The sequence below is a fragment of the Acinonyx jubatus genome, chromosome D2 (assembly GCF_027475565.1).
Source record: "Acinonyx jubatus isolate Ajub_Pintada_27869175 chromosome D2, VMU_Ajub_asm_v1.0, whole genome shotgun sequence".
NCBI classification, from domain to species: Eukaryota; Metazoa; Chordata; class Mammalia; order Carnivora; family Felidae; genus Acinonyx; species Acinonyx jubatus.
The window spans coordinates 53,331,651-53,349,238 of NC_069393.1; the positions used below are offsets into that span (position 1 = coordinate 53,331,651).

Consider the following 17,588-nt stretch of genomic DNA (forward strand, 5'->3'; position numbering starts at 1 on the left):
GGCCAATTTTTTGCTATAGCTCTCCTCACCAGTGCTCTGAATTCCCTCCTCTCTTCACTCCCCAATCATGGACACATGGATGTGCGACACGCTCAACATATCCACTCCTGCTGGAGATCTCTATGCCCCCTGCTTGGCCTCCCTAAGTGATTTGCAGCTGGAGACGGCCCCACTGGTAAACAAGGAGGAGGATAGCTTGCGGAGGGCTGAGAGGTCTGCAGTCATGGCCAAAGGTGATGTACCATGGGGTGCTTGGGGCTGCCATCCTTCCTGCATTGGGGACCACATGCCCATGTCCCAAAGAACCACATGGCAAGGTCTGGTGGTAACAAGGCTTGAGAAACAGTAACATGATATACTTCAGATCTTTTCCAGAGTGTCACCACATGTATTAGTACAGTAGAGGCTCAGAGAAGTCCTGTGGGTAAGAAACCTGTTTAACTTCGTTGAGTTGAGCACTCCTACAGAACACTTTTTCAAGTAACATACTGTGGAGAAAAGTAGAACCCAGTGATTAAAGATGTTTAGAAGACTCAAGTCAATGGATCTGTCACTTGCTCTTCCATTTTTTTTTGATTTTTTTGTTTGTTTTTGAGAGAGAGAGAGAGAGAGACAGAGAGAGAGAGAGAGACAGAGGCAGAGAGGCAGAGAGAGAGGGCAACAGAGGATCTGAAGCAGACTCTGTGTTGACAGCAGCGAGCCTGATGCGGGGTTTGAACTCACGAACTGTGAGATCATGACCTGAGCCAAAGTCGGATGCTTAACCGACTGAGACACCCAGGTGGCCCCTGTCATTTACTCTTTTAAAAAAAAGTTTTGTATGACTTCACTCATATGAGGACTTTAAGAGACAAAACAGATGAACATAAGGGAAGGGAAACAAAAATCATATAAAAACAGGGAGGGGGACAAAACAGAAGAGACTCATAAATATGGAAAACAAACAGAGGGTTACTGGAGGGGCTGTGGGAGGGGGGATGGGCTAAATGGGTAAGGGGCACTAAGGAATCTACTCCTGAAATCATTGGTGCACTATATGCTAACTAATTTGGATGTAAATTAAAAAGAAAAAAAAGTTTTGTTAACTGTTCTAGGAGTGAACTTGGTGTGATAATAGCACCGAGTCAGGAGGAAGGAGCCCTCTCTCCAGCATTAGCAATACTGATAAATAGTGACAATTCTGTCTCCATCAGCCCTCTTCCTCTCTTCTGACCAGGTCGCTCTGAGGACAAAATTGTTCTAAGACATTTTAATGAAATCTACACAAATATAATCATCACAATACCATTCAAAGATTATGTGGGTCTCGCTCAATTCAAAGAAAAAAGGGGAAAAGGTATTGCTTGATTAAACTAAAAATCAATTTATATACCTCTGTTATCTTCTCTCTGGTTAAAAAGAAGGGGCAGGGGAGATGCTGACTTTTGCTACATTCTGCAAAATGTTTTATAAGCATTGCCTCAGCTGCCCCGCGAGAGTGGCATTTTTATGCCCATTTTATAAATGAAGAAATTTGAGGTGGAGCTTGGTGACCCTGTTCATGGTCACAGAGACAGTAAGTGGCACAGTCATGACTTACGCACGGGGCTTCCTGACTCTAGAGCCCATCTTCCCAGCACACTGGGCTGCCACTTCTCATGAGCCGATAAGCTAAAGGACTAGAGTAATTACAAGCAAACCCAACACAGCAGATTCGTACGTAGGTCTGGGAACTGTGGCCTGGTCACGTTTAGTGTTAGGAGAAGATCAGAATTATGTTTGCGTGGGCTCTGCATGGCATTTCCCAGCCTCCAGTAATGGAGAACTCTCCCTCTCATCACCGAGGATGGAGACGTGGGGCCTCTATCAGCAGGACGATGGGATGGCTGCTGGTATTGCCACCAGCGGAAACTCATGGCCCATTTTAACCCATAATTAGATAGGAACTGAGTAAGTTCCTCGTGGAATCCAGTCTTTAGTAGCATTTGCCAAATTTCATTCCATGGAGATAGAAAGGCTTCCTGGTCATGTGAATTTAGGTAACACTGGGTTAAATGAGCTCATCAGGTTTCTTCATTGAAAGCCTTCTAGAGCTATTACTACCTCAATAGCAAAGTCTCTGGGGAGAAAGGGGCATGGGAGATATGGAAGCAGTGGTTCCCGGATTCATTTCTAGCATGGAATACTCTTTTCAAGAAATATTTTACACAGCTAGCACTTTGAGGAACATACTTAGAGAAATGTTGGTTTTCTGTGGGTTCCCATAAGCTGTGAATGTCGTAAGATGTTGTAGCAAAACCGAAAAAAAGTTATCTTCCTAGAAACTGGTTCTGGTTCTTCCAGAGAAAGAGTGGGTCAGATTTGGCCTCCGCTTCATCAAGGAAACTGAATCCCTGTATAGGAGGCAGCAGGGTGGCATGCATATGGTGGTAGGAGCCCAGGCTACCTGGATTTGAATCCCTTGCCTCTAGCACTGACCAGCTGGGGCGAGTTCCTTACCCTCACAGCCTCTTGGTTTCTCCATTACTATAAGGGGGTAATAATAGCACCAACCCCAGAGGGTTCTGGTGAGGGCTGAATCACTTAACATATGTAACTTGAATAGTCTTTGGCACGTAGTAAACTCTATAAATTACTGTTTTGAATCATTGGTGTTTTTCCTCTATCTCTTCTCTACAAGTGAGCTGTGTTTCAAAGAGGCAGTTAAAAATAACAACAAAGTGGTGGTACTTACTTTAGGGTCTGAGCTTTAAAGTCAAATTTGGCTCTGGCAGGTCTCATCTAAACACAAGAAACAGTCACAATTTAAAATCACAATTTATGCACAATGGAAAGGACACATTTTCAGAAGTTTCCAGAAAGCAAAGCAGAAAAATTCACTCTAGTTCATTCTGGTGTAGAAATCTGGGCCAAATTCCACTTATCTGACCTCAGTAGAACATTAGATGAATGTTTGATCAACTATGTCATGCATGAGAATCTCCCCAAGGAGGGCCAGATTTGGGGAAGAGATGCTTTGAAAAGTCCCATAGCTGAAGTGCTGTTTCCCCAAAGCTGACCATGACTATTAAAAACAACAACAACAACAGCCACACACACACACACACACACCACTCAGAAGTCCTCAGACATTCCTTATCTACTGTCTCCATCTTTGGGGGACATATTCTATTTGTCTGACTTAAAATTATGATTTGCAAGTGGATGAAACCCTGATTCACCTCTCATGTCATCTTTGACTCCATATATTACTCATGTTCTGTGAGATCACCTCAAAAGCCAGACAGAGCAAGCCTTGAGTTCATTCTCTTTCTCCAAGGCTTCCCTCCCTTTTGGGTATTCCTCTCCCTCTGGATCCCCCAGGCCTGGAAGTCCTCCTCAGATTCCAGTTCCTCAAGTCTGTCGCTAAGTCACGCCAGCCCTCCCTCCAAAACCACGTTCAGGTCTGACCTCTAGTTCCTACACGTACAAAGCTTCCTTTGACTTTGTGTTCTTTACGCTTCCATCTACGGTCACTCAAGAGCACAAATAACATTCTCAAATATTTCCGTCTGTTACTTTCTTGCTTTGAAGTTGGCTGAGCCTCCCAAGTGTCCCTCAGATCAACTCTCAATTCCTAACGTGGTAAGTTAAGGTCTTCCCCAATTTCACACACTTCCTCTTCAATATTAGAGGACAAAGTGGGGGTGGGGGGTGGGAAATGGGAGACTCAGTGAGGAACATAAAATGGTATTTAAAAGCTCCATCAAGCTTAGGGTTAGGTCCGAAACCCCTCAGTGATATGTCCCTTATGTGAAGGCCCCCAAAGCTGGGATCTTGTAGGAATTTTCTTTAGGGTAATGAATTCCCCACAGGAATTTATTTTTGCATTTTCACGTCGATGCTTCTATCTGTTCGCATATATAGTACAGGTCAACTAAACGACTACTTTATAATCAATGCCACACAATTTCAGTGCCCGAATTTGTATCTGTCTGTGACCAAAGAGCACAATTTAATAGTTGCAAGCAAATAAGAAAGATGTGGAATGAATGATAAATGACAAGTTCGCAAGAGAAGGCCAGATGACCAACACTGTAAGGACAAAAATTTCAGGGATTCCAATTAAAAAACAAAAACAAAAAACAAACGTGGTGGTTACCCCAGGACAGCCAGCTGTAGAGCTGTGTGAACTTTAAAAAATGTATACCAAATAGCACCATATTCACACTTTGAGTGGCAACGGAGTTCAGGCAAAATGATATCACCTGTTGGTTAAACTGAGTTCTACAGGTGTGCAATTTACTACTTAACTTGTAAACTGGCTTAGGCCAATACTGGGGATTGGTGAAAACAAAAAAAATTTTTGCCCTTTCAACAGCATCCACACATTACTCCAGGTTGAGAAACACGGATTCCATTGAACTGCTAAGACGTGTCATGAGTCATTGTTGCCTATACAGAGCATCATCGCCCTGTTTATCTGTCTCTGTCTCCCTGAGGCCTAATCCATCCCTCCCTCTCTCGGCTTGCACAACGTTGTCACTTGCTACAACAGACACAACTGCCAGGAGGATGCCTCTCCACTACACTCCCAGCTTCCCAAGGACACAGCCTGAGTCCTATTTCTGCCTCTGCACAGGGTCTCGCACAGAATTGGTGGTCACTCGGGTTCTCCTCAGTGGGGCTGATGTCCATCTACACAGCCCTGTGCACCCGGGACTTGCTGGTCCCTATATTCCCGTGTCTGTCAGTCAACATCTAGGGTAGTGATTCTCGGGGCGTGGTCCCTAAACTGGCATCATCAGCATCACCTGGGAACTGGTTAGAAATGCAATCCTTGGGGCCCACTCTAGAATTAGAACCTTTGCGGATGGGCCCCTAGGAGATTCTGATGAGCGCTCAAGTTTGACAATCACTGCTCTGGAAGGGAGGCAGGGTGGGTTAGGCAGTTGGCCTGCTGCTTTCCGTGGTTGTGCTGCCCCAGCTGCATTTTCACGTGCCTGTATTACCTACACCTGTAACCATGCAGCCCTCTGGTGCCTTCCAGGTTCCCCTCCTCTCCATCACTTGCAAGCAGGTGGGCCTGTGAATGCGGATAATCTGTCACCAGAGCCTTCGGAACAGGGTGGTTTTGAGGAGCTGGAATACTGGGGAGCTGTCTCTCCCTGGCGTCCAAGTGACTCCTGCCAACTTCTGCCTCTTCCTTGTTACATTTTCTTTTTCTCTGTCACCTTAGAGCCTCCTTTCCCCTTCCCTGCTCTCCTTCCTTCATTCTGGTTCTTTTCTTTGTCACAGAAACCTTCCACTTCTTTGAAAAACAAAACAAAAACCATTTGATGAATAGCCAGTGCCTCTGTCACTCAAAAGGCAGAAATGTGAATATTAATCTATTACATCTAAAGATTCTAAAACTATGTATGCTTTGGTGTCACTCGCCCAGTTCCCTGCCTCCCAAGCCCCAGACACACACACTTCCCCAAAAGGAGCTAATCCTTAGGGAGCCACTGAGGGCTACATGGCAAAACATACCCTGACACAAGACACAGCATTTGGCCAGCATAAGAATTTCAACATGTTGTCGGGGTGCCTGGGTGGCTCAGTTGGGTGAGCCTGACTTTGGCTCAGGTCATGATCTCACGGTTTGTGAGTTCGAGTTCCATATCGGGCTCTCTGCTGTCAGCACAGAGCCTGTTTCGGATCTTCTGCCCCGCCCCCCGCTACTTGCACTCTGTCTCAAAAATAAACAAAACATTAAAAAATTATTAAAAAAATAATTTCAACATGTTGATCTTAGTGCAGGAGGCCAAGGCCCAGATAAAATCACTTCAAAGGTTTATGCTTTCTTTGTGCCTTTTGTAATATTAAGTTTTATAATCTCAGCTGAGAAATGTCAAAATTAAGGGAACAAACGCAATGTCTCAGAGGGCTCTCTCACTCTGTGTGGGCTTGTCCTAACTGCAAAACTCTTTGGGTTTCAAAGTTTTTCAGTGAGGCTGTAGCACTGCTAAACACCCTTTACAATTAATTCATCAGTTAATACTGAGCGGCAATTTCATTCTGTGAGATTTCGGGACCTGTGTAAATGGCGTAAGTAACACAACGCTTGCTAACTTTTATAGTAAGTTTCACAACACCATCTCTTCAAAGAAGACTCATAACTGACCACACTGCAGTTACTAATGCACACGCACTAAAATATAAAGTTTCTAGGCAGAATGCACAGGCAGCACAGTGTCATGATAAAATGCAGGATGTAGAGGACTGGGTTCACGAAGGCAGGCGACGCTCTAAGGCATGCAGTGGGGGGCGGGGGGGGGGTGTGTGCCAGCGGATCCCGGTCCCACAGCCAGGCATGCTTGAACATACAGAGCAAGGACATAATGGGACTCATGTCCATGACCAGTCGCAGAAGAGCCAAAGCAAGCCTATGGGGGAGCCAGGATGACAGATGCCGTTTGGAGAACTAATTTGGCCTACAGAAGGCGATGCTGAGGGGAGGCAAGCATCGCTTTGGGTCAAGCAGCAGACTGAGGCGACCAAAACAGACCTCTGACCCAGATTTCCTTTTTGCCGTATCGTCTATATTGAGGAGGTCCCCAAAGCGCTCATTAGTGATAAACTGATGGTGCGTCGGAATGACGCCCGTGTGGCGACGAGCTGCAATATCGGCCTCTTCTTGCTCACGCTTAAGTCGTCTCTGGTCCGCTAAAAGTTTCTGCCATGAAATTGCATAAAATGGGCAGTGAATCATCTGGTCCAGGGTATTGGAAAACTGCCAACGACACAACTGAGGAGACAGGTGCTGGATCAATAGGGAGGAAGTTCTGAGGGGCAGGCGTCAGAGGGGCTTTATGGCCACAACTACTACATCCTTGGTATAACCACACTCCACGCGCCCTGTGTAGTAGGGAGACAGCACTGCACGGGAAACATGGGGAGCACTGGGACATGGGGGAAGGACGAGTTCCAGACAGTTACACTGCTTGGAAAACCATCCTCTGGCTCAGCCAAAAGTCTCCTGTCCCCAGTACATGGCAACAAAGCCCAGGTCCCCCAGGGGGAGGTGCCCGGAGCATTCACAGGCATGCTGGGCTGGAGGTGGGGGGCTGGGAGTGCGAGCCTCACCTCGTTTAGGCAGTGATGAGTTCCCAGTGTATTCCCTTGGTGGGGCCAGGGCTGGCTGATTCCTGCTACCCAAATCTGGGCCCTTACAATGCAGGACCTATGACAACTAGGTCATTTTTGTGCTTCCTTAGTCTGTTATTCTAATATGCTCTGTAGAGATGCCCACTTCAGAAAATACGGCACCCCTTATCGGCTGGCCAACGCTTCCTCCGGGCACAATTTTTAGGAGGCCTTTGCATGTGAACTAAGCTATTTATGTGACTGGCAGACAACATCAATTACTTTCTTACTGTACTTTTTACTTAACTGTTCTTCATTAGGTGAAGTGAAGCTGAGTTTAAAGGAGTGATGTAGAATATAAACATAGAAGATGAAGAATAAGGGTACCTGGGTTTAGAAGAAATACACTCTCCTCAGTTAAGGAAATGGTCATCTATTTCTATTTTTAAAGGCTTTTTCAAATAATTCAACAATGTTGCATTTTACCAAATGTTCTCATTTCCTATTGAAAATTCTCTGGAATAGAATTTTAATGTGTTTTCTTATTCCCTACCAGTTGCACATTCCTGGGATTAACATTCCTTATAGAAAGGCATTAATTAGAAATGGTCATTCTTAGCATTTTCGTAAGACATTAGTCATCTTCCAGCAGGCAATTAAATGCCTCAAGGGATATCCAGCCCCAAAGGATGGTGGGCCTGATTTATCCATTTTTCTCTAGGGTCTGCAAATAATCAAGTAACAACTCATTAAATGGCTGTGGGATGTCCAGCGCTCAGATAAGTTGTTGTAAAGATTAAATGAGAAAACACGTGAGAAAGTGCTTTGCAAAGCCCGGTGCTGTCAAAAATGGACCGGCCCAGGAATCTGGAGCCCTGGTTTCCAGCTGTGCCTCTTGTGTCAGTTAACTTGCTACGTGACCTTGGGCAAGTCTCTACCCCACTGGAGTCCTTTCCTGGCTAAAACAAGGGCTTGGCCAGAGGACTACTAATATCCCTTCTAGGACTGACATGTTCTCACTTTCAGAAATGCCACTATCATCAATATTAGGAATAAAGCATTTGCACAGAAAAACGTCAAGACCAACACTCCATTAGCTGGAAGTGTGAGTTGTTTCTGTATCAATGGTAATGGACCGAGGTTTGAGGCTGCCACGTCCCTGGTGCTTGGGCCACGGTTACATAAAATCAGTGAAAGTGGACAGCAATGGAGCAAAGCTCCCAACCCAGTGCTTGAGTCTGACCTCAACAAATCCATCATTCCCACAGATTAACCACAGAAGGCAAATACCGTGGAGAAAGACACGACATTCTTAAGGATTTGTGAGCCAGCCTTATTCAGCAAACAAGCTGGTCACCTTGTGAACGCACCTTATAACAATTGGTAAACCGACTGAGTAAAATATGCCCCCCATGTGGCAGGCACGATTCTATTCACAAAGCTTTCCATGTTGGATACTAGTGTTTATACTAATAAAATGGAATGTCACCTTCTTTCACTTTACATAGGTGGGACCCTTGTATCTCAGTGACAGTGACTAGAAATGAAACAGTGGCCTGACGGACACTCACTGTAAGTCTGTACATCAAATGATTCCTTGTTTTCTCCCCCCTGGACAGGTGTAAGTATCTTCATGAATATGGTGTTATGCCTGGAGAAGGGGAGCACTATGGTCTTTCTATCATCATCCAGGACCCCTCCCCCTTCAAGGTCAGCCTTACCTTAAATCCTTAAGGAAAACCCGCCTTAACTCTGAAACCGCTCAGAAAAACAAAAATAGGAAAAGGGCTTCAGACGTTATAGGGAAGGGGCCAGAGTTGTATACACGTGAACACTGTCCCCTACTGCCACTAGGTTCAAAGCCATTCTTCCACTTCTTAACTTGATACAGGAAAATGGTCATCGGAGATGGTTTAATCTACAGTACCCTTTCCCCTGGGCATGCAAAGGCCAGAAAGCATGCCTTATAACACCACTTTATCACAAAAGAAGCTTGGGATTTTTGCCCATTTAGCCGATATGCAGAACTACCTCTTCCGAAATCCTTTCCCTGCCTTGTCAGTCATTCCACTGCAGTACAGACATTTCAGCAGCTGCAAGAAGATGTGTGCATCCTGAATTTCTTGCGGGGGGGGGGGGGTTCCCAACATTTACTAGGGTATCTCTCCTCCTCCTGAGTTAAAGGCAACTTCGTCAAATTGTTTTATAAAATGTATCATGGTGGTTATTATTTCTGTTTCCTCTTTCTCCTGCTGCACCCTTCCCAGTATGAGTTGTGCTTTGTGCCAAAGAGGGGTGGGCAGTATGGGAAAACACGTGGGTGGGTTTCCCTAGAGAATACCAAAGTGGGTATGGGGAGGGGATGAGAGGACTGGACCCCAGATCCCCTCATGCAGTGGTAGGCAGCCTCTTTCTGAACCTCTCCTGCAGGGGCGCTAGTGAGACTTGGCATTTCGAACCTAGTGCCTGTGGCGAAATAAGTCCTACTTTTTGGAGAAGCGGAACAATCGAGCTTAGGTCACATAAACACCCATTTGTTAAAATGCCAATTTTTGCTTCCCATTGCTAGGTCAGGTCACCTCTGTGACAGATGACTAGAATGTTTGCTTCCTTCCTATTTTTTATCTGCATAAGAGCTAAGAGATTTTAGAGATGGCATTTACCTCTTTATCATCATGGCGCCTTCGAATAAATTCTTCCGTGGATTCCAAATAATCAGCAGGTATAAAATGTCTTGGTGATTCTGAATCTTCAAAACAACAAAGTAGAATTAAAACAGGCAAAGATTTAGTGGGAAACCAGACTGGGATAAGATTTTACCTTTCATCCATTATAAATACCAAGTTTTTACAATCATGGATTATTGACCAATAATCAAATTCTGAAGGACAAGAAAAACCAAATTCCTTCCCCCTCAGCCCCACTTTTTGGATTTCCTTGTAAACTAGCTCAATACAAAGAAAATGAATCAGAAGGCAAAAAGTGAGCAGAGAGAGGACCTTCTTTGAAAAGTGTCCCTACTAAGAGGCGTGCAGGACCTTACAGGGACACACCATACACTCACACACATACAGGGCCACTGAGAGAGGCTGCCTCTCAAAAAACCGCAGGGGGACTGAGGATTGGTGTGAACTGCAAGGGGTTCAAGAGCTCACATGGACGAATTTCTCAGATGAGCTAAACGGCCAATTTTTCTTTCGAAACAGAGTTTGGTGGTTAGTCTAAATGACATGAGGGGGGGGGGCTTTGTTTTTAAAGAAGTGCAGCCACTACGAGCCATGATTAATTGCCAAGCAAAACAAACAGAAAACAAAGGACAGACCAGAAAATGAGCACCAAGGGCACACAGGAGGAGGGGACAAAGCAAGCAAAGTGGAGAGACGGGTGAAGGGAGACTGGGCAAATACACAAAGGCCACCTCCAAGGGATGTTCCCAGTTCACTTTGTGGGTTGTTGTTCCTGTCCAGGCCATGGTCTGAGGACGGCATGGAGTTGCCATTATTAAAGGCCCTCAGGCAGTCCTCTGGGACCACAGGTCTTCCCTGAGGGGGCTCCAAGATCCGGCTCAGCCTCGCCATGGTGTGTCGGGAAGACAGGCGTTTGGGAACTGAGGGCTTCCCCCTAGAGGGGGTCTCGTCCTGATGGGGCTGGCTGGGGAAGTCTGGCTTCTGGCCTGCCAGAGGGGCTGAGAAGTCACCAGAGGGAGGCTGCCTGGGGTGGTACTGGAGGGGCTTTTTCAACCGGAAAGGGAGGGGGCTCATTAGGTAGATGTTCCTGAGGAGTGTGCTCCTGTCCCCTCTGAGATCTGGGCGCCAGTCAGGCTGCCTGGAGGTCTGCTGCTGCTCGTGCTTCCGGATGGTGGTGAAGCGGGTATACGAGGCCGGGCAGGTGCCCTTGCACTTGGTGAGGCGGTGCTTGGGGAAGTCTCCGTGGACACTGCCGCTGCTGCCCTCTCGGCTGTCGCTGGAGACGTTTGAACAGTGGTCGAGCTCGTCAGAGCAGGCAGAGAGGGGCTCAGAAGGCACGAGGCCCCTGAAGCCCAAGGTGGGCTCGGCCATATTGCCACATGTCGGGGAGGCGTAGAGCCCCCCGGGGTTCATCCCGTCCATCTCCCTGGGACGGAGCTTGGTTGACTCCAGGAGGGACTCAGCCGAGCGGGCCGAGATCAGGCCCCTCCGGGACAGTACAGGCGTGGGGGACTTGCTCAGCCTCCCGGACAGGTCCAGGGACGGCATGGACCGGGACCGCTGGATCAGCTGCTCAAAAGCTGTGATGCGAGAGGAGACGGTGTGCTTGGGGATGTGCTCTGAGCCCTCCTGGCTGGGGCTCAGCTCACCCCTGGTCAATGTCAGGCTGCTCCTTTCAAAGTGGGAGGCAAGATCTCGCACGCTCGAGGAGGAGATGGAACCCAGGAAGAGGCCAGCTCGGTTGATCTGGTGCATGTCCCGATAGAACATAGTGAACTGCAACCCAGCCCTTCTGGAGAGAGGGCAGGGCCTCCTGGCGCTGGTGCCACACTCCTGCAGGCTCACGGTGCTGCTCGACTTGCTGTCCCAGTCCCGCCGGGAGCGCGTGAGCAGGTTCTCGATGCTCCCGCCCACTCGGAGGGGGAGACCTCTTTTGGAATCATTCAAAGACAGTGAAACACAAAGGTTCTCACAGCTCTGAGCCTTTTCTGCTGGCAGTAAGACGCTCTTCTGTTCCTGCAAAAGAGCGCTGGGAGCAGAGAGCCTGGGTTTGAATTTAGAGGGAAGGATTTCCGAAATGCAGGCTTTCGCAGCGGACAGGGGTTTCTTGTGCTTACACAAGGGGCCTAACGCATTGCTAGTGCTAACCGTTCGGCTAGGAACTGAAGATGAAGAAATCATGTGAGCATTCCCACCTTTACGATCCACTGGAAAGCATGCAGAATAAAATAAACAGACCCATTAGGTTAAAGCTGAAAGCCGCTTAAAAAAAAACAAAAAAGAGGTCACATGCTCATTTGTCATAAGGGTTTTGTGTGTTGTTGTTGTTTTTTTTTTTTTTTTTTTTTTTTTTTTTTTTAGTTTCCAGTCGATGTCCGGAAGCAAAATAATCTGTGCTGCAAAGCAGGTGCAAAGATGCAACGGAAAACGGCCACCCTGCTGGAGTTATGGGAGCTAAGGCTCAGCTCCGTTCTCAGAAAAGGGAATCAGAACAAGAGAGAGAGAGAGATGCTTTAGGGAGAGCAAGGTTGGGGTTCAAAGGAAGGGAAACCACTAATACCAGAAAGAAAAATGGCCGGTGAGAAACTAGGGGAGGGGACTAAGAGGCCTCCAAGGCCTGGAAATGGACCTGCGCAGGCAAAGGATATCCTTGTAGCTGGAAGTCACCCACTGCCGACATCCTGATAACGGGCGTGGATGGGTGACAGACACCCAGATAACTGTGCGGATGAGCCAGAGCCCTGCAGGCTTGCCCCAGTTACCTTTAGTGGAGGCCGAGCTGGAGGGTCGCTTGAGCCCACTCAGACCCTGGAGAGGGATGTCTCCACCTTCCAGGACGCTTTTATAGATCTGCCTCTCATTCTCCAAACTAGCAAGATCCCCGGGAGCCCCATCGGATTCCCTCTTCACTGCATGGAAGTTGGAAGAATATATACTAAAGACAGTAGAATTTTAAGAGAGAGAAAAAAAAGAATGGAAGTTAGAATTTTTAACATTTTTCTAAAAAGCACATTACCACCTGAGGACAAGAATCACACTTCTTGGCATCCTGATCAAGCACTGTCCTTTCTAAAGGGCAGTCTTACTTAGAGCTCTTCAGACAACAAAAAGCCCAAGGGTGCCCCTGAATGCTCAGGAATCGTGCTGGAACAGCAAAGTGCTCTAACTGAAATGATGGCATTTGGGGGCATCCCAGTGGCTCACTGGGTTGAGTGGCCGACTTAGGCTCGGGTCATGATCTCGCAGTTTGTGAGTTTGAGCCCCTTGTTGGTCTCTGTGCTGGCAGCTCAGAGCCTGGAACCTGCTTCAGATTCTGTGTCTCCCTCTCTCTCTCTGCCCCTTCCCCATTCAAGTTCTCTGTCTTCTGTCTCTCAAAAATAAATACGTGTTAAAAAACAAAGGAAAAGGAAAGAAAAGAAATGACGGCATCTGTGCTTTAAAAGAGTAACTCTGAGAAACTCTGGGGAGGGAGGGCTGGGAGAAGGGGGCGGGGAGGGCAGGGTGGGTGCTGGGGGACAAGATGGCACAGCTGAAGACATGAGCGGAGCCTCCTCTGACATGTTGCCAGCCAAAGTTGGTGACTTCAAGTTCACCACTTGGATTATTTCTCTGGGTTATTCTTCACAAGCACTTTGGCTGATGGAGCACTGAAGTCAACAATTATCCTGGGTCTCCAGGAAAACCGGTCACCAAAGGGGAACCTGGGATTCTATATGCCACTACTATCCCAGCCACATTTTGCACCAGCTTCTTTCAAAATTTGTAGTCAGAACCTTTTGAAATATAATAGGAGTATAAACTCTTGCTCATTTGCATCTTCTGTTTATTTTTATCTTGTTGAAATTCTAGGTATTTTTGCAAGTTACCACAAATCCTTTTAGGAATGAGGTGGGGTACAGAAAAAATTAAGAGCACTTACTCACTGAGCCCTTCCCTTCCCCTAATCCTTGTTTTCTACGCCCTCACCCACTGACACACGGAGACACACATATACACTCACTCAGATAGTGAACGACCTCCTTCCCACAAAGTACTCAGGCTTCTGCTAGGCTGCTTTTTAGTCCTACTGAATTCGGTTTACTAGTATCCGTATGGATTTTTTAGCTCTGAAGATGGAATTGCTTGTCCCAATATTTTATGATGAATATTATCAAGTGTATAGAAAAATGTAAGGAATTATATAGTGAACCCTCGTATCTTCTGGACCCCCAGATTCTACACAGAACACTGGACTGCATTTGCTTATCACATACCTATCCATCTCTTTCCCTCTACCCATCCATCGATGATGGGATTATTCTTACATACGACACAGCCTCTGGGTCCCCGTGGTCACAGATAATGACAACGATGACTCTACACAACGTGATGAGAGTTGTGTATGGGGGAGGCTTGATGGTCATTCTGTCTTTAATCCTCACAAACAATCCAACTTTTCCCATTTTTGGATGGGGAAAGGAGGCACTGAGAGATCAGCACTTGTCCAAGCAGCCACCGTCCGTGCAATGGCAGGGCTGGAACTTGAGCCTTGTCGTTGGGCACCACATGGCACCCTCAACTGTACTTTTATACGTAACATTTCCCTACAACCGAGGAGGCAGTGCCTTCCAAGAGCCCAGGCTTGCACAGCACAGGAGTCCTGAGGATGCTTGAGCTCCGTGTCACTGTCAAGTGTCACCTGCCATGAATGTACCCCTGGGACAAGTGGCCCTGGAGCCCAGGAGTCAGAAATGGAAAAGAGGTGGAGACTCTGGTAGAATAGGCCATGTCTGCACCTCAGGGTACGTAAGTTCCGCTGAGCAATCCCATTGCTTCTAGCACTGGTGACATCCCTCATGGTAGCCACCACTTCCTAGCTCCTTACCATGTGCCCACCACTGGCTTCCAGAGCTTTCCATGCTCTATTTCAGAAGACTGCCCAGGGGAGTCAGGATTCTCCGAGGTCCTTCTCACTCTCTCTGGCCCCATGTCAGGGGATCAAATGCTTTTCCCCTTTTCTCAGCCAAGACAGGAGAACATTACTGAACACTTAAGGGGAAAGAAAATCAACTCTCAAAGCTGAGAACTTAAAAGTGTGCGAGTGAACTGGGTCTACAGAGCAGCCTCCAGGGTGTGTCTCCAAGAGAAGAAACCTCTGGAAGGGGCATGATACAACAAATCTCTTTCTCCTAGGCTGTGCCCTTACTGGCAGGGGGCCCGCGAGCGGGTCCATGAATACACTCAATAAATAATATTTGTTGAATGAGTACGAGGTCAAATTCTCTGATGGTAAAATTGGTACGCGTGATCTGATTAAGGATTTGCTTCGATTTATGCAATCATGCTTTTAGAAATTCTTTCACAAGTATAAGAATTTCATCACATCTACTTAGGCTCCTGGCTCCTGACATCAGGGACCATGGAGTCATCAGAATGGTGGCAACAGTAAGACTGCAGGGACTTGGCACGGCCCAGGCCTAGGCTGGCTGTCCTTACGGGCACCCTGGTCCCTGATTGGAGGTGCCCACTCCCACCCCCGGAGACAGAGGCATGGCTCTGCCAGGCTCAGAGGCCTGGGGACAAGGGCTGCCACCCACACAGCTTCTGGCTCTCCTGTTTCTACCTGCAGGGGTGCTCAATAGTGTCCCAACCCTCCTCCCCACCCTCTGATTGACACGGCGTCAACTCCAGTTAGAGGGCAGGACGACCCATAAAGGTGACTTACCAGCTGGTGGCACTATGTGCCACTTTAAATAAATGCAAGCTCATCTAAGTTACAGGCTTTAATTAATTAATTAGCTAATTAATTAATTAATGAGAGAGGGTACAAGCGAGCAAGGGGCAGAGAGATGGGGGGAGAAAGACAGACAAGCGGGGCTCACCTGAACTGGGGTTTGAGCTCACCTGATGCAGGGCTCCAGCTCACCAGATGCGAGACTCGAGCTCACAAACAGTGAGATCGTGACCTGAGCCAAAGTCAAATGCTTAACAACTGGGCCACCCAGGAGCCCAAACTACTGGCTTTAACTTTGAATTTCATAATTAAACATAAATCTGCCCCTTATCTCAATTTCCCTTTTAGAGCCTACCCTCTTTTTGGTTGCAGTTTCTGACTTTTCCTTTAGCTGTGGTGACGGGACAGTCTCTTAAGCCCTGCTGGCCTTGGTTTGGGGTTCACAGATCTCCCTCAGCACTGGGGAGGGACTGAAGGAGGTTTCTACCCTGCTGTCCTCTGAAGTGCCTCAGCCTCGGTCAGAATTTCCAACACGGTCTTCTCCAGGTCTGCCCAGCTTCATCTGGTCATCACTCTGCCATGACTTCATACCTCTCAGCCTCACTACTTGTCAGAAATCCCCTCCTGCCTGCAGCCACTCTACTTTCTGGCTTCATTCCATCCATTATCACCATTTTGTCCTGCTTCCCCACCAGAATGACAAACCAGCAACTCAGGAAACCTCTCAGAATGGATTTGCTATAGCTAATTGTTTTCTTTCTGATACCAAAGCCAACATGCTTTTTCCAGAGGTGTAAAATTTCCCAACTGGGGTCTCCTATAAGTTCTGGAACAATGCTTTAAAATGTAAGCTGTCCATCAGATCTCCTAATTATTGGAAAGACAGACATCATTTGTCCCATTGCACCAAAGGGAAACTGAGGGCCAGAGTGGTGAAGGCAATTGTTGAGGGTCACAGAGTTGTTGGGTCTTTACTGTGTTCAAAGAGATCAGAGAGGATGAGAAAAGCCCGGACTGATGAGAAAGGCCCAATCAGCATTGGCAGCTACCGACCACATAACAAAACAAGCCAAGTTCAGCACTGGAGCTCAGCTCTCAGCAGCTTGGGCTGAGCCAGTTTTCAGTTCAAAGAGAGCCGCAGGCCAGGAGGAGACAGGCCAGACAATTTGCCCTCTGGCTAAGATGCAAAGGGGGCTGAGTTGCTGGAAGAATAAAGTGAGAGAATGGAGTAATCCTCTTAGGGCCAACTACTTGCAACTGTATGACCAGGTGGGCTCTGGGGGACCCCAGCCTGACTCCAGTAGGCAATGTGCAGCAGCTAAGGCTAACCTGCTGGGAAGCAAGCTGTTTCTCAAGTTCTTTCACCTGTAAAACTGTTAAGTATGGTAAGACTGTCCAAGAAATCCACCGTCAAACCTGTTATCATATAGACCTTTCTTCTGAGCTCCAGACACATACATTGAACTGCCTTCTGGAGAGTTCCACCTGGGTGTTCCTCAGGCATCTTAACCCTACATGCTCCAAACCAAGCCCAGCTTTGTTCTTCTGTCTCCTCTCGCCCAAGTCAAAAAGCCCAGGGAATCAACCCCTTTCTCCCTCTCCTTGCTCCCCAAATCTAACCAGTTACCAAGTCCTGCTTCCTCCCTGTCCTACACAGCTCACTTCAGTCCCTTCCCTTGACCTCCCTGGCCACCGCCTCACCACCACCACTTCTGCCTCCTCCGCCCTGACTCCCTCATCTCTGCAAATCATTGTCAATGATATTTCTAGAAAAGCTCTCAGTAGTTCATTCCACTGCTCATTTTATACACTCAAGTATTTCTTGAGCATCTATTAAGTGTGAATCACTCTTCCAGGTGGAGCTTCAACAGGGAACAAAACAGGCGACAAATTCCAGCCTCATGGAATTCACTGTTCAGAACCATTTGTTGTTTTTAGCAAGAGAAAAAAAAAAAAAGCAACTTTTTAACTGTGGCTTTGGAGGAGGAAGTCTAGCAAATCTTTAGCCTTTGTACTGCATGAAAAAAATTACCTTTTATATTTACAGTATATGATTGTTACTCTTTCTGGGTCCCAGCACTGCGTTTACCACACCAGATTCT

The 17,588-nt window shown here is 47.2% G+C and overlaps 1 protein-coding gene across 50 annotated transcripts in view; it reads right to left on the reverse strand.

The window, feature by feature from the left end:
- SORBS1 (sorbin and SH3 domain containing 1) overlaps window positions 1–17,588 on the reverse strand; it is a 230,003-nt gene that overhangs the window by 26,104 nt on the left and 186,311 nt on the right. For 42 of the 50 annotated variants that reach the window (XM_053207922.1, XM_053207918.1, XM_053207919.1 and 39 more), the window contains 4 exons: window positions 12,536–12,708; window positions 9,750–9,835; window positions 6,509–6,676; window positions 2,714–2,760 (listed from right to left, as the gene is read on the reverse strand). In XM_053207922.1, the coding sequence (XP_053063897.1) occupies window positions 2,714–2,760; window positions 6,509–6,676; window positions 9,750–9,835; window positions 12,536–12,708 (474 nt within the window). Of the gene's footprint in view, window positions 1–2,713; window positions 2,761–6,508; window positions 6,677–9,749; window positions 9,836–10,504; window positions 11,981–12,535; window positions 12,709–17,588 lie in introns of all 50 variants that reach the window. The other 8 variants (XM_053207929.1, XM_053207941.1, XM_053207939.1 and 5 more) reach the window with 2 other exon arrangements.